At 42.8% G+C, this 24,414-nt stretch overlaps 2 protein-coding genes across 5 annotated transcripts in view; one reads left to right on the top strand and one right to left on the bottom strand.

Moving 5' to 3' along the window:
• jazf1a (JAZF zinc finger 1a) overlaps nt 1-5,542 on the top strand; it is a 15,818-nt gene extending 10,276 nt beyond the window's left edge. Inside the window, exons 4-5 of the mRNA XM_032536166.1 lie at nt 1,538-1,707; nt 2,732-5,542. Coding sequence (XP_032392057.1) covers nt 1,538-1,707; nt 2,732-2,908 — 347 coding nt within the window. The 3' untranslated portion in view covers nt 2,909-5,542. The remainder of the gene's footprint in view (nt 1-1,537; nt 1,708-2,731) is intronic.
• Nucleotides 5,543-6,232: 690 nt separating this feature from the next.
• tax1bp1a (Tax1 (human T-cell leukemia virus type I) binding protein 1a) overlaps nt 6,233-24,414 on the bottom strand; it is a 22,565-nt gene continuing 4,383 nt past the window's right edge. The window contains exons 3-17 of one of the 4 annotated variants that reach the window (XM_032536151.1): nt 23,504-23,606; nt 22,578-22,768; nt 21,985-22,140; nt 17,271-17,419; nt 16,765-16,855; nt 16,449-16,634; nt 16,101-16,352; nt 15,787-15,978; nt 15,594-15,666; nt 14,317-14,828; nt 12,034-12,120; nt 9,659-9,845; nt 9,346-9,554; nt 8,459-8,541; nt 6,233-7,285 (exon numbers count right to left, since the gene is read on the bottom strand). In XM_032536151.1, coding sequence (XP_032392042.1) covers nt 7,078-7,285; nt 8,459-8,541; nt 9,346-9,554; nt 9,659-9,845; nt 12,034-12,120; nt 14,317-14,828; nt 15,594-15,666; nt 15,787-15,978; nt 16,101-16,352; nt 16,449-16,634; nt 16,765-16,855; nt 17,271-17,419; nt 21,985-22,140; nt 22,578-22,768; nt 23,504-23,606 — 2,679 coding nt within the window. In that variant the 3' untranslated portion in view covers nt 6,233-7,077. The remainder of the gene's footprint in view (nt 7,286-8,458; nt 8,542-9,345; nt 9,555-9,658; nt 9,846-12,033; nt 12,121-14,316; nt 14,829-15,593; nt 15,667-15,786; nt 15,979-16,100; nt 16,353-16,448; nt 16,635-16,764; nt 16,856-17,270; nt 17,420-21,984; nt 22,141-22,577; nt 22,769-23,503; nt 23,607-24,414) is intronic. The other 3 variants (XM_032536152.1, XM_032536154.1, XM_032536153.1) reach the window with 3 other exon arrangements.

The following is a 24,414-nucleotide window of genomic DNA, read 5'->3' as shown; positions in this document are numbered from 1 at the left end:
CTCAGATGGGCCGATCTGGAATATTGCCCCTTATTACCTCATAAGGGGCGAGGTTACTTCCTCTTTTTCTGCTTTGCCCACCCAAAGAATTTAGCCCACCCATTAAAGAGAGAGACATCGTGGCTTTCAAACAAGCAAAGTGGTAGTTGGTCCAGGCCACACCCCCACCCTCCACTTTGCCCCCCCCCCTCCTCAAAAGCTACAGACTCAGAAATGGCACATACTAAGGAAAGCTCATTGTGGAACTGACTCTAGTGGCTGTAATTCTGCACCAAGGCTGAATTTGGGGAAAGAGTCTTCAGATATGGTATTAGGGGACCACTAAGGTCTATATGAAAGTATCCAAAGAGAACCATGTCATGGGACCTTTAAGAGAGGACCCTTAAACACACTGCCAAATACATGGACCTAAGTCTTCCTTTTCCTAGGGAGAACACTGATGAACAATGAAGATATTTGTACGTTAATTGAATCCAGCCCATCATACCTGGTGACTGCAGCAAAATTAAAAAAATAACTTCAAAATACAAGCCAGCTCACCTTGTATTCAGTATTGCAAACTGTATTTGGAAACTATTCACTTTTATAACCAAAAACTATCATTTTGTGATAAGTTGTATAAGCAAAACTTCCCTTGCTCATATTTTTTTTAGATTTTTGAATCATGAAGAAAATGGAAACCCCAACCACTGTCTACTACTGCTGCTCTGTGTGTGTGTGTGTATGTGTGTGTGTTTTTTGTTTGTGTGCGTGTTTGTGTGTTGGCTTTGGTGGCTCCTGCAGTGAGCAGACCAGTCAACACTCTGCTAATTACATAGCAGATGTCATGCTGTGTGTTCACATGGGGCCGTGTGTTGCACAGCCCAGAAGCAGATGTCCAATTCCAGCCCAAATGGTTTTAAACGTAGTGTTAGGTCTGGGCTTATACACCAGCCTGGCTACACACACACACACACACACACACACACACACACACACACACACACACACACACACACACACACACACACACACACACACACACACACACACACACTCACACACACTCTTTTGACATGTGCCAGGGTGCCATCCATTTCCTCATGCTGAGGTGCAGCATTTCCTGTGAGATGGTGGGGGGTCAGTGGGACTTTATATGTGCGTGTGTGCGTGTGTGTGTGTGTGTGTGTGCGTGCGTGCAAGCAAGCAAGCATGTGAGTGGAAAATGCACTTAGCAAAGCGCTTTTTCCAGGCTGAGCAATGGGGATCACTCCCACTTAATGATCTCTTTCTCAGTGCCAACCCCTGCATTTTGACTCACAGAAGCACATACACACACATGCACATGCACACCACTGCTGTTTTGTCTGAGCAGTGCTTTCAGTGACATGTGGGCTGCTAATGCATCCGAACAGCAGCAGAATAAGCAGCAGAAAAGGTTTTAATAATAAGTCACATATCATTTCTGTTTGGTAAGTTCCCAAGGCAAGATGTATTTTTGGGTATGACGCATTAGCATTTTATTTATTTGTCCTGCTTGTCTCCATTGTGCCTCCAGGCAGTGAGTATGATGAGGAGGAGGTAGACTACGAGGAGTCGGACAGCGATGAGTCGTGGACCACAGAAAGCGCCATCAGCTCTGAGTCCATCCTCAGCTCCATGTGCATGAATGGGGGCGAGGAGAAGCCGTTTGCCTGCCCCGTCCCCGGCTGTAAGAAGAGATACAAGGTATTTCCAAACCAGAGGACTGAGAAGTCAGCCCCCAGCTACACAGCCATAGGACACTGTAGCTTTTGTCTGAGTATAAAATGTCTGGACATAATATTTAAAAAAAAAAATAGCATATAATAAATGCAGGATGTCATGATTGGAGGCGGTAATGAAAATATCATGGTATATTTGCTTTGGGTGAATTTTATAACAGCTGGTAACAAAAACCTCATTCAACTTGTAGTCCTTGCTCTTTAAATGATCAACAGTGTGGGAACGTTAATCTGTTATACCCTTTTCAGACCAAAACGGTGACATGGGATAAAGTCACATTTTCTGTGCAAATCTGAATGGGTCAAGATGTGTTATCCAACCTGACTTCACCCCCCAGTTTGTGACCAGGGCTTGGTGTAGGTCACACATTGGCAGAAAGGGGTTACTGTAATAACTTTACCTTTAAAGTTCCTGTAGAATTACTACATAGTAATCAGTAGTATCAGTAACCAATAGTTTTAATAATAATAATAATAGTACTAACAATAATGGACTCTAGGAATATTAGCAACTGCCACTGCAAAATCGAATGGGCATCCAATAAAACAAAAAGCAAAATGGGAAAAAATAAGCAATACAATGTTTATAAAGCTATAATCACACTATAATAGATGTTGTTGGCGATCTCAAGCCCTACATGTCCTAAATTCTGCCGCTCTCAATCTCTAAAATCTAAACATGTTTGTTCATAAGGAGACCAAAAAAACTTTTGGCAAGTAACCAACTATGTTAAGCAAATATGCAAATTGGGATTTGTCAAAGCTCAGGTTTGGATTCCTAATCTGTGTTGAGGCTACTGCCGGTTAGCATAGCGAATTGCAGACCTGGGTCAGTAAGCGAACAACCTGTATAAAAGGGTCGCACACAGGTTGTCAATTACATGGTCAACATTCCCTGTCACACATGGGCTTTGTAAAAAAAAAAAAAAAGGGTGCGTGTAACCCTTCTTCCCTTTTTCTAATGTGCCTCCACTTCCCTGTCTCTTCAGAATGTGAACGGTATCAAATACCACGCCAAGAATGGCCACCGCACACAGATCCGTGTGAGGAAACCCTTCAAGTGTCGCTGCGGCAAGAGCTACAAGACCTCTCAAGGCCTGAGACACCACACCATCAACTTCCACCCGCCTGTCTCCACCGAGATCCTGCGCAAGATTCAAGGCTAGAGTCCGGCTCACACCAATCACTACCCCAAACACAGCCCTATCCTGACTTTCCTTTCCCCGACCCTTTTGTATCAATCCTGCACACTACAGGATCAAGTGTGTGCTTTAAGTTGTTTTCATTCGTTTTTTTCTTCATCTTTTTTGTTTGGATGTTACAATTGTTTTTCTTCTATCCACGTTATATCACTTGTATTTTTTGAAAAAAAAAGTATCTTTGTAGTATTTTCTATTGTTGTACATTTGCACATTAGTATATGCTATCACGTTATTTGTTCTCTATTGTTTGACTTACATAAGGTGCTAACTGTAAAAAACAGACAGAAAAGACTAAAAACAAACGATATGAAAGAAGAGGGGGGAAACGTAAAAAGAAGAGCAACCACGCCCGGCCCCTTTTCCCTGCTCGTCTGTGAGCGGGATGAAGTTGACATTAGTGCTGATCTGAGTTCAGGAGTCCTTGCACTCCTTTTCCATTAGATGCAGAGAGTTTGCTGAGCTTAGATCTGTGCCTTCGCTGTAACTTCTGGGGGTTTCAGTGTGAGTTAAGTTATACTTTAAATAGATATATTGATATATAAACAATAGACAGATATGTATGTGTACATAAAAATATATAAAGGTATTCATGAGCATATACATAAATAGTTACACTTTATTTTCAAGCTTTATTTTATATATATATATCTGTCAGTGTTTTTCTTTCTGTGTATCAGTAAGTGTTCCTTTCATTACTTATTTGCTGAGACGGCCAGTTTTGTCACCTCAGAGGTCAAGCTGGCTGACTTTAGGTTCGGAGAGATTTCTCTCACCGCACCCTAGACGGAAGACTAGAAGGAGCCAAAACGCCTTTCGGTTCGACACTCTGACTCGCGTGCAATGTTTTACTGTTGATCAGTTAGGCTCGATGTATTAGAACATGGCCTGGGCCAATAATCCATATTTTAAACATTTCATCCCAGCGAAAAAAAAAGCCATCCATTTATTTCACATTTCCAGTGTTTCCACATTCAGAGTGCCAGAGCTGTGTTCAAGAGACTTAGCCGTGAAACCGGTTTAAGCACCATACTGTATTCCAGTTGCCAAGATCTTTGTTGTTTTGTTTATTTTTCCATGATGTTGCCAACAGCTCTCCACTGCCAAACATTGACCATACCATGTGCCTGGGGAGGGGGGAGGGAGGGAGGGAGGGGGGGGGAGGGAGTTGTAATTGTTTCTCCCTGGAGGTCGCCAAACGTGTGGCAATGATTTTCATCGCGCCTGCAAAATGTGCGGATGAGTGGATGTACGTCGACTGAATGTTTTCATGCATGCTTTCTGTGTCATACCGAGAGGAATAATGTGCAAAAAAAAAGATTTGTATTTGAAAGAGATTACCATCTACAACCTGTCACTTGTGTGTGTTGTAGACAAGAGCATTCTAGTTCATTCTGTTGTGTGTGCGTGTGCGCGTGCCTGCGTGTGTCAGGTTTTTCAGCCGTTTCCAAGTCATCAGCCTATAGAGGGTAACTGTATTCTGTGTGTTTCAGTGCTCGGATCTGTTGTGTTGTCTGTGCCAGGCCGCTGGTTTGACTCCTGTGGAGCAGGATGGCTGGCATTGTTTCATGTAGTGTAGGAGTGGCCGACTTGTTGCCCCTGACTGGCATTTCATCATTCATTGCCTCTAAGAAAAACAAGAGCGGTGCACTGCAGCCGCCGCGTGCCAAGACACATGGATTCATACCATCATTTCCCTCATCATGCACAAAGTTTATAACCTGCAGAACGCTCAAAGCACGAGCTTCTTTCTCTTTTGGTCTTTTGATGGTACAGTGACCTCTGACATGCACACACCCTCCTGTCCTCCAAGCTGCTGTTGCCATGGAAACCACAGTGATATCATGGCAAAGATTAATTTGTTAATTTCATTTATTCAAGGGGTTAAACATACATTATTTAACCCTTTAATTTCTTTGCTATAGCCTATTCTGATTATAGCAATTACCATACGCCTGGACTGTAATCACAATGCCTTTCAGTGCGCTACCCTAAGAAATGCCTGAAAGACATCCATGTCTATTCTGGAGCCTCAATACATGCCAGTGGACCAAGATCTCTTAAAATCTTCGTCTCAGTTTCAAAGTACATCTGTGGACGTACTACCCTGAAAGTAACCCTTAGGTAATGGTCCGCATGCAATAGAAAGACTTAATTCCTGCCTTTCAGTGTAGGGGAAAAGTTTCCGTGGCTGGGATCAGAGCAGAGACAGGCCAAGATGGACGGAGACTGAGAGTCTCCCGTTGGGGTTCTGTCAAACACTCGTAAAACCATCCCTGCTCCACAGACACCACTGTCACCATGGCAATAGTTTCAGCGTTACACAGGGGCCAAATGCAGTATTACACATGGGAGAGGAGAAGCGGAGGCTGTGTGCAAAAGGAGACGAGGGAGGGGTTTCAATATACTGTGTATAGTGAATGTATTGTAACGTGTCTGTTGTCAAGTGCTTTTAAATTATATTTTCGTATGTAATGTGGAGACCAATGTTTCCTTTTTGTATGGGGGGACAACAGGTTCTCATCAGAGTGACTTGTAAATGATGTCAAACTGTCTTTCTATATAAAAGAGAAGCTGCTTAAATGTAAACAGGAAATGACTCCAGTAAAAATAAAGTAAAAAGTTCTGTAGCTCGGACTGATGGCCATGTTATTTCTTCCCTTTTCAGCCCCAATAGAAGAAAACATTACAACTAAATGCATCAAGACAAGCTTACTTTATTCGTAAAGATCTTTGCAGTACACACTTAAACCACCGTCCTGACATTCTCACATGAAAAGGGGCTGCATCGGACACATGACATACACACGCACACACGCACGCACACACACACACACACACACACACACACACATTTGCCTTGTGATTACTGGGCATGTGCAATTTTTAAAGCCTGAATACAACACTGTCAGGGATCACTTTGTAATGACAGAAAAGAGACAAGCGGTGATGTGGAGCCCTGCGGATACACACATAGAAATGACACTCACTCGTGATTTGGACTTGCACACAAAGCAATGACTTTTTCTTTACAGTTCTAACTTTAAAATGTGGAATTACATCAACAAAAAGTGCCTGTAACTTAGTGTCCAGCAGTCTATTTGCCTAAAATGTAACAGTATCTCCAGTAAAATAAAAGAGACCAGCCCAGTTTCTTGCCAACTGACCGGAAAGTAAAACGTCATTGGTCCATCACTCTTTCATCACTAAAACATTAAGGAAATAACAATGAGGGGAGGCAGGGTCACGACAGTAATTCACAGGTCTCTCCACAACTTATACTTATTTTCATATGTACAGTACATTCAGAATAAAGCCTTTTTTAGTGCAGATACATGAAAACGTAGTGCTGTTTTTGTTTAAACCATCTGGCGTCTTGTACGTACAGTGGTACTGTAGTTTTGGGAGAAATCAGAGATCTCTTCCCATTCAAATAAAAAAGAAAAAATCTCTACCTCATCACTCTTCAAATAAATATACACACTCAGATGACTCTTAAAGACATCGCATATTCAGATCTCACTCTGCATTTACACTTTAAAAAAAGAAATAATTTTCTTATTCCTTCTGCCTTTCCAAGAAATAGACAATTAAAAGATGAAGATGTCTCGGCTGCTTTATCACATGATTATCCTCTTCATTGTATATACTATTCAGTGTAGTTAAAGAACAGGGACATTGACATACTACAATGCTTTCTCTTCAAAGCCCTGCTTCAAGCTCCTGCTACAATTCACTCTTTTCGCTTGAATGGCTGAAATTTTATAGTTTCGTAAAACAACAAAAACAAACGCATGCACTACCGATGGTGCTTTAGTCCCTTGAAGCAGAAAGATGAGCATGGAAATGTTAGAAAAGTAAAAAAAGGACAGTGGCACGTTTCCCGAGTGTTACTGACCCCTTTTAACCATGGTGTATCCAAGGTGAAAGCTACCCTACTTAATAAAACACCATGGTGGAGTAGCCGCCACAGGACAAACTCCGCTTCCTGGGCTACATTCTTTCTAACCTTTGTTAAGATTGCAAAAAAAAAAGTGCTAATGATTGTTTATTAACAAGACAACTTAACCCAAGAGCTGACGACACACACTTACTCATACGGTAAGTCAGAATTCTAACGTTGCCCTTCACACCTTTCATTCAATCTGCTCGAAGTTGAGCACGTGGCCGTCAAAGTGTGTGAGGACGTGTCTCTCGAAGAGCTGCTGCTGACAGTTGAGGGGGAACTGCTCAGAGCACATGGGGCAGACCTTCCAGTGGCTTTCCACGTGCTGCTCGAAGCTGCGCTGCTCAAAGTGGGGTGGGAAGATCACCTCGCACAACGGGCAGCGCTTGTGAACACTACTGGAGAGACAAGGGGAGAGAGAAGGGGAGACAGGTGAGATGTGTCCGTTTGGTTAGGATCATAATGTGGTAATATGTACAATGACTTAACCGTTGTGGCATTCAGTTAAATTTAGAATACGTATGGCTATTATGAACATCTCTAAATAAGAAATGACAAACAATGACAGTATATATGTATGTTTTTAATTCCCCTTCCTCTGTTGCAGTTGTTGCTCGGTTTGGCCACGGTCACACTCGTCTTTCCAATGCAGCGTTTGTCATCCCATCATGCCAGGATCTTGCTAGCATTGGGATCCGATCAGTCAGACCACATGCCGAGGTGGCCTATCTTTCAGAAGTCTGCTAGATTTTACCGTTATGTATATACTGTAGGCGTCGTGTTAACTTACAGCTGATGAAAACCTAACATATCCTGATTTTGCTGCTTCACTATAAAAGCTTTTAAATTTCATAACGGTGTTATTGGGAAGAATTTATTGTAAATTAAATGTGTGCTTTGTTCGCGGCTAGTCTTCAATAAAAACAAGGGGCTGGAGCACAGTTGAGACCTGCTGTCTCCGCTGCTCTCTCCTCAACAAGGCATTTCTTGTCCTCATTACAAGATGAACTAAATATAAAGAAAAGAAGAACGCTCTCTCTTGCACCAAGTGCCATTTTGGATGCATGCAGTAATGTTACATCCGTGCGGAAACATATCCGATCCCGATCCTATCAGGCGGGTCCCAGTGAAGTCTCAAATGTAGACACACGAATGTGGAGACAGCTGAGTTTCAATCTGGTGCATCAGATCACAAAAGTCGCATGGTTTTAAACGGCTTCATACTAAGACAGATACGACAGTAACAAACAAGAAAATTAACAAATTTATGTACCTGTAGGAATGAATATTCAACACTTGCTGTACACATGACCACTTTACTCTGTGAAGTCAGCTAGCCAATCTGGTCTGCAGGTCTAGCCAAAAAGCATTTCTATTTTATTTTTATATCCTCACCGCTGACATAGGGGTTGACTGCCTTACAGGGAAAAGAAATCCCTTCCTAACCTCTCTTTGCCATCTGTTTTAATCAATGCCCTTGTCTCTGCTTGTGTAATCTTGTTCCTCAATAATGTGTTTTGATTTTGAAAAGTCCATTTATTCTAAAGTAAGCGTGTGGGTAGGCACACTACCTGGAGTCAAAGCAGAAGCTGCCCCTGGCTTCTTTACGTCTACTGGACTGATGATCACAGGACGGCTGAGCGCCATCAGCAGCCTATGAAACAACACAAACGCACAAAAAATGATGGAAAAAAATCTATCCGCTCATGGAGCTGTGTGCATACAGAGACGCAACCTTTGATGATGTTTACTAAAAAAAAATCAAATAACTGAACCACTATAGATGTGTGTCATGTGTGTCACACCCCTAACATAACCTTCCTCAATAATCTCTGTTCAATTTGCTCAAAAACAACAAGATATAATCCGACAGACACTAACGGGTCTCGGGTCTGTCCCTTTGCAAAACCTCCCCTAATTACTCTTCAAGCCCTTGTTATCTTCGTCTCTCTTGAGCTCTGAGGGAGTGACAGTAATTAGAGCTTCATGCAAATTAGTTCATCGCTTCATCTTTTAAGGGCAAGCTACTATTCCCTTCATTCAGTGAGGAGGGGCACTCCAGAGACGGACAGAGAGGGATTACCATGACAGCAGTTCTTTGGATGCTGAAAACACAAAGTGAGGGTACGAAGGCAAAGGCTGGGATCACAGTTGGTTTGTCATGCATTTATGTTGCTTTGAAAATGGGTAGACAGTTCTCCAAAAGGATACCAGACCTGTTGCTTTAATGAGATCAAAATGACACTGTGATCAATTTTGGTTCTACAAAATGTTTTCATCCTTAATTCTATCTTTGAGGAGACAGGGCAGCAAGAAATTATTTGCATTATGTGATGCATATGAAACCTAAATTGATACAGAAATCAAATTTTTTGGCTTGTTTATGAAAGTCACACAAGCCTGGGTTATAGTCTGGTGAGTCGGTGCGTTTCCGTCCTGTATGGTCGTATGCACTTACATTTCTTGGCTCCTCCGGTGGAGGCTCCAGGCTCTCAGGGGGGCTTGTGCTGCGGGAGGGCTGGATGCAGACCACCTCTCGGTCCCAGCCTGGTGCCCCGGGGCCAGGGCTCGGGGGTGTGATTGGGGGTGCACAGGGAGGGACGCAGGGCGGGGCCTCGGGCGGAGGACGGGACATGTGGTCCGGAGAAAGCGCGACATCCACTAAGTCTAGAGAAACAATAACACATGGGGAGGGTTCGTCCTGACCACATTGCAGCAGAATAGAGTTGAAGAGAACATGAAAGATTCATCAAAGTTGTACTTCCTCCCACCTCTTGTGGTGTCAGTGGAGTAGGGGTTGCCGTACTGCAACTCAGCAGGCCTGTGTGGAACCAGTGGTGGAGGGGAGGGGTCCTGCGGGTATGGCAGGGGGTAACGCAGCACCATCGGCTGCCTGATCTCAGCACCCTGGACACCACTGTCCTGCTCCTTCTGCCTGGACACGAAGCGCTGCAGCTCCTGGAGGGGAGAAGGAGACAAAATCCTGGGTGTCACAGCACCTCACAGGGATAAACTACATATTGTTAAAATGTCTTTTAAACTGATATTTCTGGTGCTCATTAGGCTATGCAATCACTTTGAAAACATACAAATAGGAAGCCAAACTGTAAAAAGATGCCAGAGCATAATTACATTAGATCAAACATCTATTGCACACACTGTCCATTTTCCCATAGTTGCTTACAAATTCTAATTTCATACATTTATACTATAACTATTCATTATTTTTTTGTATTTCAGTATGATGTCAGCTATATTTACACGTTTTCCTTTCACAGTTGTTGTAGCTAAATGGGTAAACACTGTCTGCACAAGCCATTGTAATCTGTTTGAAGAGAGAGGGACCGATGACAAAAGCTGTGCAAAAAGAAAAAAGAAATTCAGTCAGGGTTTCCATGGCGCAGTTCCACTGTTGGAACCACACGGTGAGTAAGATTCTTCAGCTCAGAGTTAAGTTTCCCCTCTACACTGTTTCTGCCCTTTGTGATTATATCTAAAGCAAGAGCATTAGTTACCCTACTCATTACTGTAATGGGTTTTGAACTCTGGCTCCCTCTGCTCTGGCTTTGCTATTCCCCCCCCGACCTCCTCTCTTGACGACTTCATTAGTGCACAGCTATCAGGTTTAACATTTAAACCAGGGTTGGGAAGGTTAAACAGACATGTCGTGTGGCATTTGCACTGTCTAATGGCACTGTACCGATGGGCGAAAGAAGCAAGTATAGATGTATTAATTAGTGGGTAGTGGGAGGTATGGAGAAGGGAAGGAAAATCTACAGGGAAGAGTTCAGACACTGCACTAACACGCTCACTATTGAATGTGATAATATTGCTATGGACTTTAGTTGAGAGCCTACATTATCTACATAGGAGATTTCTCCTGTCAGTAGTTTTCTGTTAATATGACAATGTCTGTAATTTAAAGGCAGATTGAAGTTACAATACTGTACTGGAAACAACCAGTCGTGTTTATAAAGCTTACGCTGTACAACAGGATCACCAAATTGAAGGCCGTGGTCTGGACCTGGGCTAAGTGACTGTTCAATCTAGACCTGTGACCAGTTTCTGAGTAATTAATGAGAATCAATAATAATCCTCGTGCAGCTAAACCAGTTGATATGGCAATAAATTCACTCAACGGTGTGTAGGTATATCGCTTGAGAGAATTACATCATCTGAGAGGTGTGAGAGATGATGACGCAACTGAAGGCCATTTTGTGGTTGTGCGTAGAATTGACGGTGTTCCCGTGCAGACCCCTCTGCGTCTACACCGTAGCCTGACAGGCACCTCTCGAAAAATGTAACTCTCCCTGGTTCTCCTTCTCCATAAAAAAACATGAAATCAACGAGAGGGTTAACTTTTCCTGCAACAAATTTCCCACCGTGGTCAGAAAAAAATGGGGGGGGGCATTTTGTTTCTCTCACTATGACTCTACAGTCGCTACTTGCTCCGAAGCTAATCGCCGTCACTCTCTCACTTCTCCCTCGCTCTATCACCCTCTCCTCATACACACACATGCCGGCTTGACGCACACACCAACGCACAAGTATAAACATCAAGTCACTTACGTAGGCTACGGGGTAAGCTCTGCGTGGAGCCTCCGCACAACCATAAAACGGCCTTGACCTGGCTACTTTCTGGCTGTGTTCCAGGCTAACCAATGTGCACCTACATACAGTATATGCATGAAAATGGCACTAACTCCATTCAAGATTCAAACTACTGGCAGGGCAGTCACAGGCCCCTTTCTCTCATTAGAAAAGGGAGTAGAAAAAATTGTAAAAAGAGTAAAAACAAAGAGAAAAGGGGCTGCTCTAAGCTCTGATTGCAGCTTTTATAACAATAGATGCATTTTTTTTAAATTTAAGATTCTATCTTGTTTTGTTTTTACTTGAAATTGTGCAAAAAATTCAATTCAATTCAACTATATTTAAAGTACCCTACTCTGAAAATTGACAATATTATATTATTATTATATATTATTATAATTATTATTATATTATCATATTGCCGACATGACAGGAAAGCAATTTAGACACTATGAGGTTCGGTCCTTTGCTGGGAGCAAATTTGATTAACTGGACCTCTTTAAATGATAACTGAATACCCCTGCTGTATGGTGTGCACTTGGCGTGGCTGCTTTACCTCCTGTAGTTGTTCTTTTTCTCTGAGGGCCTGGGCCAGGTTTCGCTTCAGCTCTGTCACCTCGCTGGCTCGCTCTGCCATGTGCACCTACAAACAGGGGAAAGAGTTCATCAAAATTGCAGCACAGAATGATATTACCTGTACATCGAATAACATCAAATGCAATCTATAACATTGGAAGTTGGAAAAGGTATGTTCCATTGTTTTTAAGACGCCAATCATTGTGCTTAAGGCTTGCAACCATTGTTCCATCAATCCCCCCCCCTCATCTCTCCCCCTAGTAATCTGTCTACTGTTAACTATCGGATGATGTACTGTATGTTCCCTTAATAATAATAATTATAATAAAAACGGTCTCATTAGTGAAAAGGAAAGAAAACTGTCACACAAGATATTAGCACATGCCATTTTGCATTTCACAGAAAGGCACACATGCAATAATATAGCTCTCCACTGCTCCAAATAGTAGTAACATAATAACATAATTAGGGCTACAACTAAGTTACTTTCGTCATGTATTCATCTATTGTTTTTTTGGCTTAAAAATGCTTAAACACAATTAATCAAATATCAGAACATCTGTTGACTAATTCTCTGCACATTGACAAATCGATTCAGCTCCAAAAATAACAAACATAACATAACATAAATGGTGACAGGTTCTCCCAGAGTTAATGGAAAGGGCGCATCTGATATGAACCCTTTCCTTTTATTTTCACTCCATTTGTGTAAACCGATGAAGAGGAATCAAGGAAAGCAAGTGAACTAAATATTTGGTCGGTGGAGTTTTATTTAACCTGGATCGGCGTCAAATGTGTGGGTGCTTACAGTAAAAACACACAGCTAGAGCCACAGACACACAGTCTGTGCACAGGGCGGACTGGAGCGGACCAGGGGATTGTAGTAAATCTCTTGGGTTCTAACAGGACTGACCCTGTGGGATAGTTTACATGGCTAGTTGCCTGCTCTTCTCTCATTTTATCCCATCACAAAGGTTCCAAATCCCCTCCCTTCCCGTGCCTTCTTTTTCTGCTTTGTGTCTATCTGTCCTACTTTTTTCACTCTTAAATTCAGTTTGCTTCTTCGGCTTTCCTCCGTCATTCTCTTTTATCTCTTTCTGTCCTCTCTTGCCCTCTCCCTCTTTCAAAAATTTACTGAGTGGCATTAGAGGGTTAAGTTCAGGTGAAGGGATTCTGCAGCAGTGGGTTTCTGTGGCCCCCTCCAACCCCTTCACTCTCTGTCTAGTCTTCTCCCTGGGCCCATCCTCTGGGTGGCTGATGTAAACAGCCGTAAAGCATGGTGCTTTGCGGCTGCCTGTCTTGTCAGTCTCCGGGGCCATTAAGAGCGTCTCGGGGCCCAGGGCACTCGCCTCAGACAGGAGACTCTATCAAAGACAGCGGAGAACCTTATTTACAGCGCCGATAAACACACACTCACTCATGGAGTTTAAATGCCAGTAGGTACTTTGGCAGACGTTCGCACGCAAAATGCAACAGGCCCACATCGACAAGCTCAAGTACTCGTATCGAAACACACACACATGCCACACACACTGGCTCATGTGTGGCATGGAGTAACCCGGTTACTCTGGTTGATGCATGCTCATGTAAACTGTTATGACCGTTTGCTAAACTGTGTACCAAGTGTAATTGTTGCTGTATAACCCAATGAACACAATAGTCATCCAACAACAATTAGTTAGTGTATCTGAGTGCTGCCAGCATTACCCTCTCTCTTTTTTGTTGTTGCTTTTTTTAGAATGTTTTGTAACAATTGCCATATTAATCAAATAGTAAAGTATTCAATACTGATTATTAATGTTCAGGTAATTTATCAAGCAAAATTAAGGAACAAAAGCCAAACATTTCGCTGGTTCCAGCCTCTCAAAAGTGAGGTCTTGCTGCTTTTCTTTGATTGATGTAAGTGTAATATTTGAGTTTTGCCCTGTAGTTTGGACATAAAAACCTACATGAAGATGTGATTTTGGATGCTGGGGACTTAGAATTAGCGTTCATTACTATTTTGTGACATTTTATTTGACATGAAAATATGTCCAAAGATCCAAAGATCCACCCTTAGAACACCGTGTTCATAAACATCTAAATAGACAGTAAATGCTATTGTGTGTTTTGGTTACACCAAAATGTATTTATAAAATGAGTCAGACATATGTTAAAGATCAAAGATAAATACAGGACGAAATAACTAAGTAGCTGCCTGGCTTCAGCCTCTGACCAATGGGAGAGCACTGCCCAATATGGGGTCTATGTTTGTGTGTCTTACTCTGAATCGTTCCTCCTCGTTAGCCAGCCGCTGTTTGAGCGTCTCGTTGATTGCACACTGCTGCCTCCACTTCTCCTCCATCATTGCCAGCTCCTCCTCCACCGAGCGAGTCTGTGCCTTCTCTGCCTCCCCCATGCTCCTCCCCTCCACCTCAAGCAGCAGCTCGTGTTCCACCACATCCCTCACTTCCTCGGCCTTCCCCGCCATTTCCGCCTCACTGTTCACTTCGGCACTCTGCCTCTCGTTCTCTACCTCCACCCAGCTCGTCATCCTTAGGCTCTCCTCCGGCAGACTGTCCTTCTCCTCTTTCTCTTTGTCTACTCTCTCCCTGTCCTCTTGGTTTTCTTCTCCCTCAGCCTCCACCTCAGCCCTCTCCTTTGGCATTTCCTCTCTCTGCCTTTCTTCCCTCGCTGTGCTAATGTATCCATGAGTGTGTGTGGATTCCTTGTTATTAGGTTCCGGTGTGGTTATCATCTCAGCGGCTTCTTGCAGGACTGCAGTAGCTATATTCCCTGTAAAAACATAAAGTAAGTGAGAACAAAGATCATACATAGTCAGCAGAACAGTTGTTGATTCTGGTATTAGCACTTGAATAGAATTGCTAATTACGGATATTTCAATACAATCAAATTACAGAAACATCTTTTAACAATTGTAATGAAAAACAGGACAATGAAACACTGCAATTAACCTGCTTAGTGTAATCACTATTGTGTACACAGGCCTTTCTATGTTTATTTACTTTCTACATGGTCAAGAAATAATCTTGACATTTTTTAGAGAATCTGCATCTACCTGTTGTTTTAGGATGTGCATGTTAGTGTGTCTCATCATATGGAGTAATAGAAGAAGCATAGTAAAAAGGGTTTTGTCCAGTCAAGTAAAAGTGAGTCACACCACTTACTTTTCTTTATGTCAGAAACAAAAAATCAAAGAACAAATACGAGTATCTTTTCTACAAGGATTTTTTCTCAGAATATTGGAACACTGATGCAGATCAAGTTTAAGCACTTGGCCAGACATACAAAACCATATATACTGTTGGCATGATGTCAAAACAAGTATATGTGTGTGTGTGTGTGTGTGTGTGTGTATGTGTGTATATACATTTAAGCACATAATGTAATCTGAAAACCTCTGTCCTGGTAAAAAAAAAAAAAAAACTCAATCTCAGCTGGTATTCTGTCTACAATAGAGTACAATGGAAATTTCTTAGTGACCCCAAACTTTTGACTGGTAGTATATACATATATATTCTTTTGCCGTTGAATGTGTACCTGCTGTGGGTGACTCAGGACTAGGGGTCAGCGGCTCTTGTGTTGTCTCGGTGGATGCATTTCTCTTTGGCTCCTGCATAAACAAAACATATTTTTTTTAAGTATCAACAACATGTTGTTCCTACTGCTTTAGTCATAAACTGGCCTTCATGTAATATTTCCTTTTGTAAAAGTTTAACTATACAGTACTCACCCCCTGTGACTCAGTTATGTTCAGTTTGGCCACCTGCCTGCGGAGGCGCTGACACTCCCGGTACTTCTCCTTGTAGTGCTCAGCCGCCATGTGAAGACGCAGCTTCAGCTCCTCCACCTCTCTCTGCAGCTCGGCCTCTGCCTCTGACACCACCATCATGCTGGGCGTCATCTCCCCACTGGTCCCAACACACTGAGAGGAAAGGAAATACACAGGATATTTTCAAAAACCTTTTTCCATGTCTTGCTTTAAAATTGTCTCAGTCCTCTTGGCCTTTCATAGCATAGAAAGAAAAACAGAAGACGGACACAGACCACTTCCTTCTGTGCAGTGCTCCTCATGCGGTCTAGCTGGCTCTCCATGCGTTGGCACTCGGCCTGAGCATCGGCTAGACTGGCACGGAGCTTGTCAGCTTCCAAGCGGGCGCGGTACAGCTCGGTCATGGTGTGGTCACGGGCGCTGGCTGAGTCGCGGAGCTCCGAGGCCAGCAGGGAGGCCTGCTGCCGGGAGGCCTGAAGCTGCTCCTCTGCCTGACGGAGCTCCTCACGCACACGGGCCAGATCTGCCTAAAGACATGTCAAGGGAAATTATACATAAATGATTTATACAGATGAACTGATTTTACCATACAGACACACACATATGGGTACGACCACCACTACCTTGTCAGCCTTGTGTGCCAGCAGCTCTTTCTCCAGGCTGTCCCGCTGGGCAACGCAGAGCCTGAGTCTGTCCAGCTCTTCCTGGAACTGGGCAATGGTCACCTCCCGATTCAGCTCCACCGCCTTCAGCATCTGCAGCTCTGCGCTCAACTTAGTGTTCTCCAGCTCGGTGCTTCGCAGGTGGGCCTACACATGTGACAACAGAGACAGAGAAAAGTGCAAAAGTCAAAATAAAGACGGAATCACACAGGCTTTGTTAGTCAAAATGCACCTTTTCATTTATCCAGCCTTTCAGCTATGACGAGCTGTCTCCCACCTTGTAGAGGTCTCGCTCATCTTTCTCATTCTTCAGCAGGCTCTCCAGGCTGTCTCTCTCTGCTGTCAGCTTCTTCAGACGGTCACGCAGACTGTGGCATTAAATTAAGAAATTAAGTTTTGACAGCTTCATCTTCAAACCAATCCACCCATGTCATCATATTATAGTAATTCTCAATGTTATTCATAATGTATTAGTAATAACAAGATCCTCAGAAGATTTTTCTAATGGTATAATACGTGTGTAGGTTCTCAAACTATTAATCACGGCCCACTGGATGACAGTAAAATCAGTTTTAAAGGGGTTGAGGAAAAACTTTTTTGAGGCTGTTTTGTGCCTTGCATCATTTTTGTGCACACAATGTAGACGATTGGAACGATGAAGATGCTGAGGGAGCAGAAGACAGGCAAGAAATCCTCCTCAAACAGTTATTTAAACAGTCCCGTCCTCACAGAAAAGGATGAGTTTGAATGATTGATGGTTGTGTGTGAGCATTCTCCACTCACCAATCGAGCTCCGTCTCCTTTTGCAGGCCTCTCTGGGTGACTCCCAGCAGATCCTCCTCCAGCTGGCGGACCCGGTCCATGGCCTCCGATAGCCTCCTCCTCACATCCTCCCTCTCTTCTGACAGGCCCTGTGACGAGCGCAGCAGCTCCTGCGGGACAGAGAAGCCGCTGTGGATCACAGTGACAGGCGCTACAGCCAATCACAGCGGCTGAATCAGCAACTGGCACTTGGCAGAAGAGAATTGATGCTTAACAAAGTTAGGGATTTATGAAACACTTCTGATTAATCACAGATATTTCATATACAGTCCCTGACAAAAGTCTGGCGACACTTAGCTATGTGCTAGAAAACCTGCTATTAACCTGACTTTTAATTAATCAATTGGTGTAAGAAATAGCTCATATGAAAAGCTAAAACCCTCCCAAAGGATGTTCAATGCACTGAAAAAATTAGTTTCACTAAAAAAAGATTTTTTATTTAAACAAGACAGAAAGGTTAAATTTGGCAGACAAAAAGTTTGTCGCCTATACATAATTGAACAAATTACTACAAATACTAAAAAAAGTCAGCAAATTAAATAGGTGCTGTGAGATTCAAATTAATATTTGTATGACTTCCATGAGCTTGAAGGACTGCATCCATGGGTTTGGCAAGGATCATACAGTGTATTTGATGAAGTCATCAGGAATAGCTAGGAAAGCAGTCTTGCTGCCTCCCAGAGTTCATCAATATTCTTTGGTTTGGTCCTCCAGCTTCCTCTTTCATCCTACCCCACATATGCTCAATGATGTTCATGTCTGGTGACTGGGCCGGCCAATCTGGAGCATCTGAGCTTCTTCGCCTTGAGGAACTTTGAAGTGGAGATGGAAGTATGCGTGGAGCACCATCCTGCTGGAGAATTTGGCCTCTTTTAGGTTGGGAATATAAGAGGTAGCTAAGATTTCTTGGTATTGAACTATGATGTTGCCTTCCACCCTGCAGATCTCTCGCACACCCCCATACTGGATGTAACCCAGACCATGATTTTTCCGCCACCAAACTTCGCTGTTTTCTGGGTGAATCTTGGGCCATGCGGGCTCCAGTAGGTTTCCTGCAATATTTGCGGCAACTGTGGTGTAATTCAACAGAAGATTCATTGAAATCCACTTTCTTCACTTCTCCAGCGTCCATCCTTTTAGCAGGCTGTGGGCCTTGGCAAATGCCACACGGTTTTTCAATTGTCTTTTGTTTAGTTCTGGCTTCTGGGCACTGATTCGACCATGGAGGCATTTCGAGACAGAATCCGACAAAATGTTCTGGTTGACACAGGGACTTCAGGGGACCAGGTCTGGTGGAGCTCTGCGCAGTGGAAAATGGGCTGGCCTTGGATTTTCGAGCCAACAAACGGTCCTCTCGAGCAGTGTCTTGCGGGGTCTACCTGACTGGGCTTGTCAAAAACATCTCCAGGTTCTTCAATGTTTTTAATCTCTGTACTTGACGCTGAGACACATTGAAGGTGTCTCGCACATCAGCATTGGATCTGGTCTTCAGCCTCTGATAATCAAAACTTTAGTCTCGGGTGAATCTTAGGCATGTTTGCAGAGGTCTAGTTGCAGTTGAGTGAAGGTCTAGTGTACTGGGGTTGTTTTTATACACACTGAGACCTAATTGATCCATTATTAGTCACAGGTGAAGCTCATATGACAAGGCGACAACACTTATGTCTTTGCAAAAATTGACTCAATGGGCTTACCAAACTGTGAATATTAGAATACTTTGACAGTTTCTTTTTGCACTGAAACATTATTACAAAAGCTGTTGGGATTCAAATGAGCAATTTCTTGTAAATAAATCTTGATTAGAAAATATTTCAGCAGCACTTCAGGTCAATTTGTACACAAGCGACAAGACTTTTGTCAGGGACTGTACTATCACTGTGACGTACGACGGTCATGTTGCATATACAGGACCTATTATATGTTGTCAATCATTTATCATTTGTAACTACACTCCGTTGGCACTTTTTCGGGTCTACTAAACAAAAATTGGTTCTTGTCTAAAATGTTTAAGACCTGGACTTCTCACATCCATATTTTCATCAATATTATATTTTCAAATATTTGCAAAAAATCCTAATTCATGTATATGTCTAAAGTATTAAAATAGTATATTATGTAGCTTTTAAATCTTGTTTCAATTAGGTTTTATTTTTTTTCTTACTTTTTAAATACTTATTTTTCGGTTCCCTACCTCTATAGCCTGCTTCAAGTCCATCAGTGACATGTGAATTCCTCCCCCTGGGGATCAGTCTTATCTTATCAATCACAAATCACCATACATACATAACATCATGACTGATATCAGCCTTTTGATGGATGCAGAACACCCACTCAGTGACTGAGGTTATTGAACAAATGCTCGCAAGTATCAATTAATTCCTTAAAACAATTGCCTGGTGGAGCACAACGGACCATATATAAGGTCTTTTTTCTCTGTGTGGTGGGACGGCTCAGGAAATGCCTTGTTTGAACTTGCTGCTAATCAGCAGTAAAGGACGGTAAATCATCCACCGCCAATATTGGTTGTGACAGAACAACATTCCTCTGCACACACCCTCCTTTCAATTTGTCGCGTTGACACACACATACGTACTCATTCTCGTGCACACACACACGCACCCACGCACACACACACAGGGTTACAGAAAGACGAACACACAGCTTCACATTCAAAGAGATATGGAAGGCAGATAGTTCATTCAAAAAGGACAGAGTGCACAAACACACACCAATGCATACTCAGGCCTGTCTCCCTCTGGGCTTGGCTCTGCGTAGATTACTGTATGATTTTTACGGCTGGCGTTTGAGAAGCACTTTAGCAGTGCATAAAGACCTTATAAAAAGTGTACTCGTAAAATTAGCAGCCACAAAATATGTACTTATGTTTTCATGTTAAACTCAGTATATTTTCAACAGCCTGGTATGAGCTAACGCACCTACTGTAAATGCTCTACAAAAGAGACACACACCTACTCACACAAGTCGTATATCTACAGATGGACATGCCTGTTGAATGAAAAGCAGCATGGTAATAACAGAGTGTGTGTGTATTACCACGTAATTTATGGCGATTTTGTCCTTCGTAAAAAGAGCAGCAGACTAACTCAAAGCAGCCTGCTCTTACTCTGAGCCTAGACCAGAGAGCTACACTAGGGGGCAATATGAGACTAGATTCAAACTCACAAATCTTGTGGCAAGTTTCAGTGTTTCACTTCTCCCTCCTTCTGTCACCCCTCTCTCTGCTTTCATTGAGTTGACTGTTTTTAGACATGTGGCAAGATATTGCTTATAATTATGAGCAACTCATAAAACACAAACATCTGAAATCTGACTCTGGTGAGTGAGTGAATGGGGAAGGAATGAAGTAAAAAAAAGTAGATGGAATTGAGGTAGAAGTTAACTTTCAATATAGGTTTTTGTTGAATTAGGAATAATGTTCCCAAGTGTACTGTGTTTGTCTTTACCTTGCTATAGCAAAATAATTTATATTTTATAATTTCAATACACAAACTATAAAATAGAAACTTTGAAAATTGGGAAAGACAAAGACAGAGAAAGACAGGAAGACAGACAGACAGACAGACAGAAAGAAAATAGACAGTGAGAAAGTAGTGGCCACTGAATCGCGTGACTGAGTGGTGTTTGTCCCTGAGGCTGGGAAGGGCTCTTTTTTCAGGCAGGCGGTTTTGCGGACTACCCTCCTCTCATTCCACACACAGACTAAAAGGGTTTGCAAGCTGGTGGCATAATGAGTGTGTTTGTGTGTGTACGCTTGTGCATGTGTGAATGCACATTAGAGGGGCCCTGTGGTTTGCAACCTGAATGTGAGTGTGAGAGTGAAGGGGGGGGGGGGCGGCAGTTTTTGCATGCGTATGAGCGTGTGTGTGTGTGTTTGACGTCATGTTTGTTAACTCTGTGGTTGCGATGGCATCGTCCCTGACGCCAGATGCCCGAGAAAACTGCGACCCAATTCCGTTCTGGCCCACTGAGTCAAGTCGTTAAAGAGAGAGAGAAAGACTGGTGCGCACGCGCACACGCACACGCACACACACACACACACAGTGTGTCTCTCAAACCTGGATAGAGATTATTCACAAATGTTTAGCCTTTAAGGTTTTCGGACCTGTGATCACCGGTGAGGAACCGGCTCCACACGTGTGGGCAAAGAGAGACTGTCCGTCTATGCACACATTTATATAAAAATACACACGTGCAAACACACTGAACCTTACTTCAAGTGTGAAAAAAAGTATATATTAAAGTATATTTGTTCCCAATTTGCAGAATTATTGAAAGAATGTATTTTTTTTGTTTTGACTCATAAATCAATAACTTTTTAATTTTTTGAGCAATCATTTTTGGAACTATGAAGGTTAACTAGATGATGATGATGATGATATGGAGGGGGTTTTTGGTTTGTTAAAAGACTAATTAAATCATCTGAAATAAAAACAACATTATCTGCGACTGTGGCCTTGTGATTTGGACGAGTGTCAGAGTTAAAAAAAATAAAAACAGGCTACGTTTGTTCATCTCAATGTTGCTCAAATAACTTTTGAATAGTAATAATTAAACACATTTGATTGTATAAATGCATTCATTAACTATAGCGGCTATATCTATACTAATGTGCATAGCGTGCAAAAGAAGCGTAACTCCCTGCCACCACTCTAACCTGGTTGTGTGTCCGCAGCAGGCAGCACGTCTCCCTCTCTTGCTCCCTCTCCCTGGCCAGTCGTTTCTGCTCCTCCTGCAGCTGCTGCTTCTCCTCCTGGAGGAGACGCATGGCCTTCAGCAGCTCCCTGCGCTCCTGCTGCGCCTCCTCCACATGCTGCCAGGCAGAAGGCAAGTTTATGGTAAATAGAAAGAATGGTACTTGCTTTGTGAAGATTATGGTGTTCAATTCACTTAGTTTTGTCCTTTTAATGGCAGTCTCGGGTTAGTGTCATTTTGAAAACACCAGAAAAATGTAGTGAAATGCAAAAATGAAATTGAACTGAGTTTTAGATAACATTAGATTTGTGTTGTGTAATATATTGTGTGATGTATCCATTGGTGTCTTGAAGGACAATCGTGTAGTAGTTTATAAATGCCAGGAGAGGGATTTACTCTACTCAGTGAGGTCAGAGGTCACATTCAAGTACAGAACAGAACCTCAGGATCTGGTAGGGATCTAGTGCCCTGCTGTAGGACCCTTTAATGGGGGCTGAGACCCAGAAAAAAAAGTGGAAAATAGAAAAATAAATATCTTCATCTCGTGTAGCGTACCTCCAGAAGTCCAGTCTTGGTGGTGACGACCAGTATGTCTGAGTTGCTGTCGTCTTCGGTAACAGTCAGAAGCTCGTCTGTGGGTGTGGCTGACCTGAACTGGAAGGGCGTACTGGCTCCTCTAATGTCACCAACATGTGTGACATAACAAAACTGGTAGAACTCTCCATCAGATTTAGGAACATAATAACCTACAAAGAGATAAGAGTTTGCGTTCCCGTTTTGCTTTTCATTTTTGTTCACTTTCATTTAATCACGTAGCACTTATTTCATTTAAGCAGAAGGTAGGCCTGGCCAAAACATTTCAACAATGTCTAGAACTGTTCTGCTTCAAAAGGAAAAGATACTACAATGTATAAAAACAAGCGAGCAATGCCACTTTCACACAGCACAGCACGAGGAGCACATTTTTCTAAACACATTTAATGTTTCCATCATTTACTATAAAGAGTATATGCTTGTATTTCAAGCAGCTTTAAGCTAGACTGTGAGCTCACTGGAGCACATCATTCACGTTAGGTCTGGTTTTCTGGGACAGAGGAGTACATCCAGAACATCCGGCAGCCAACCGGTTTTACTGACTACTGACACACCACAACACACTCTCATATTTTCACTGTGTAATAGCTGACCGTTCCAGGCCCACTAAAACCAGTTTGCAGGCCCTCAACCTGTGTGTGTGTGTGTGTGTGTGTGTGTGTGTGTGGTTTGAGAAGTTCTCAGGTCCCAGGCCGCCGTTTGCGGTTGTGTTCCCTTATTAAATAAAAGTGCTGGTTTTTATATACGCCGTAAAATTGAGGAGTTACTTTGGAATATCCTAGGTCTGTATAGCAGTTTACATAGTGTGTGTGTGTGTGTGTGTGTGGTGGGGTGGGGGTGTGTGTGTGTGTGTGTGTGTGTGTGTGTGTGTGTGTGTGTGTGTGTACCTTGAAACACTACAGCCCTGTGCACAGTACTTCCTGGTTCGTATTCTTCAGGCATAGGAGACCAAAGGAAGGTGTAGTAGTCTCTGGCTGTGCTCCAACCCACCTAAGGACGTAAATAGCACCAAAAATATTGATCCACAACATAAAATATATCCCTGCTGGACATTCATATGTAATATTAACGTACTACTACAATTATGTACTATGTTGGGGGGGGGGGAATCACAAATTTCACAAATGGTCTTCACAAATCATTAAGACTTTAAAAACACACTGAGTGAAGAAATCTGGAGGTTTAAGGCAAGACTGGAAACATTTAAAACCATGCCCCCTTATTCCTCTACACACCTCCTCCTCTTCTCTCCTTCCCCTCAGTTCTTTCCCCGTTTGGGCGCACAAAAAAAGAGGAGCAGTGAAGGTGTGAGAATAGGGTGGGAAGGCCGGGGTGTATGTACTTGGTGTGTGTGTGTGTGTGTGTGTGTGTGTGTGTGTGTGTGTGCGCGCGTGTGTGTACAAACCCATGCACAGAATCATGAGACTTAACAGCCTACGTGGAAATTAGAAGGGGGGAAGGCGATAAGAACGAAGAAAGAAAAGGGGAAAAATGTACACAAAACGGCAAGGGAGATGTAATTCCATGGATTTCATGTGTTGTTAGGTGACAGATGATGAAAGGGAGTTGTGAACATCATAACTCAGGTCCTGTGTCGTAAATCTGTCTGGGCCGCTCACGCACACACACACACACGCACACACACACACACCTCGTTTCAACTCACATATGTGATGCGTTTTTGTGACATTACATAACTACTTCAGCTGTGGATAACTCAACCCCCGGTGGCTCGGTGGGACAAGAGAAAGTTTCTCGGCTGCCATACAGCAATCATTTATTACAGGTTAGGCTGTTG

The sequence above is a fragment of the Etheostoma spectabile genome, chromosome 14 (genome assembly GCF_008692095.1).
Source record: "Etheostoma spectabile isolate EspeVRDwgs_2016 chromosome 14, UIUC_Espe_1.0, whole genome shotgun sequence".
In the NCBI taxonomy this organism is placed as follows: Eukaryota; Metazoa; Chordata; class Actinopteri; order Perciformes; family Percidae; genus Etheostoma; species Etheostoma spectabile.
The sequence above is the reverse complement of the archived record's forward strand: the minus strand, read 5'-3'. Positions and strand labels throughout refer to the sequence as shown.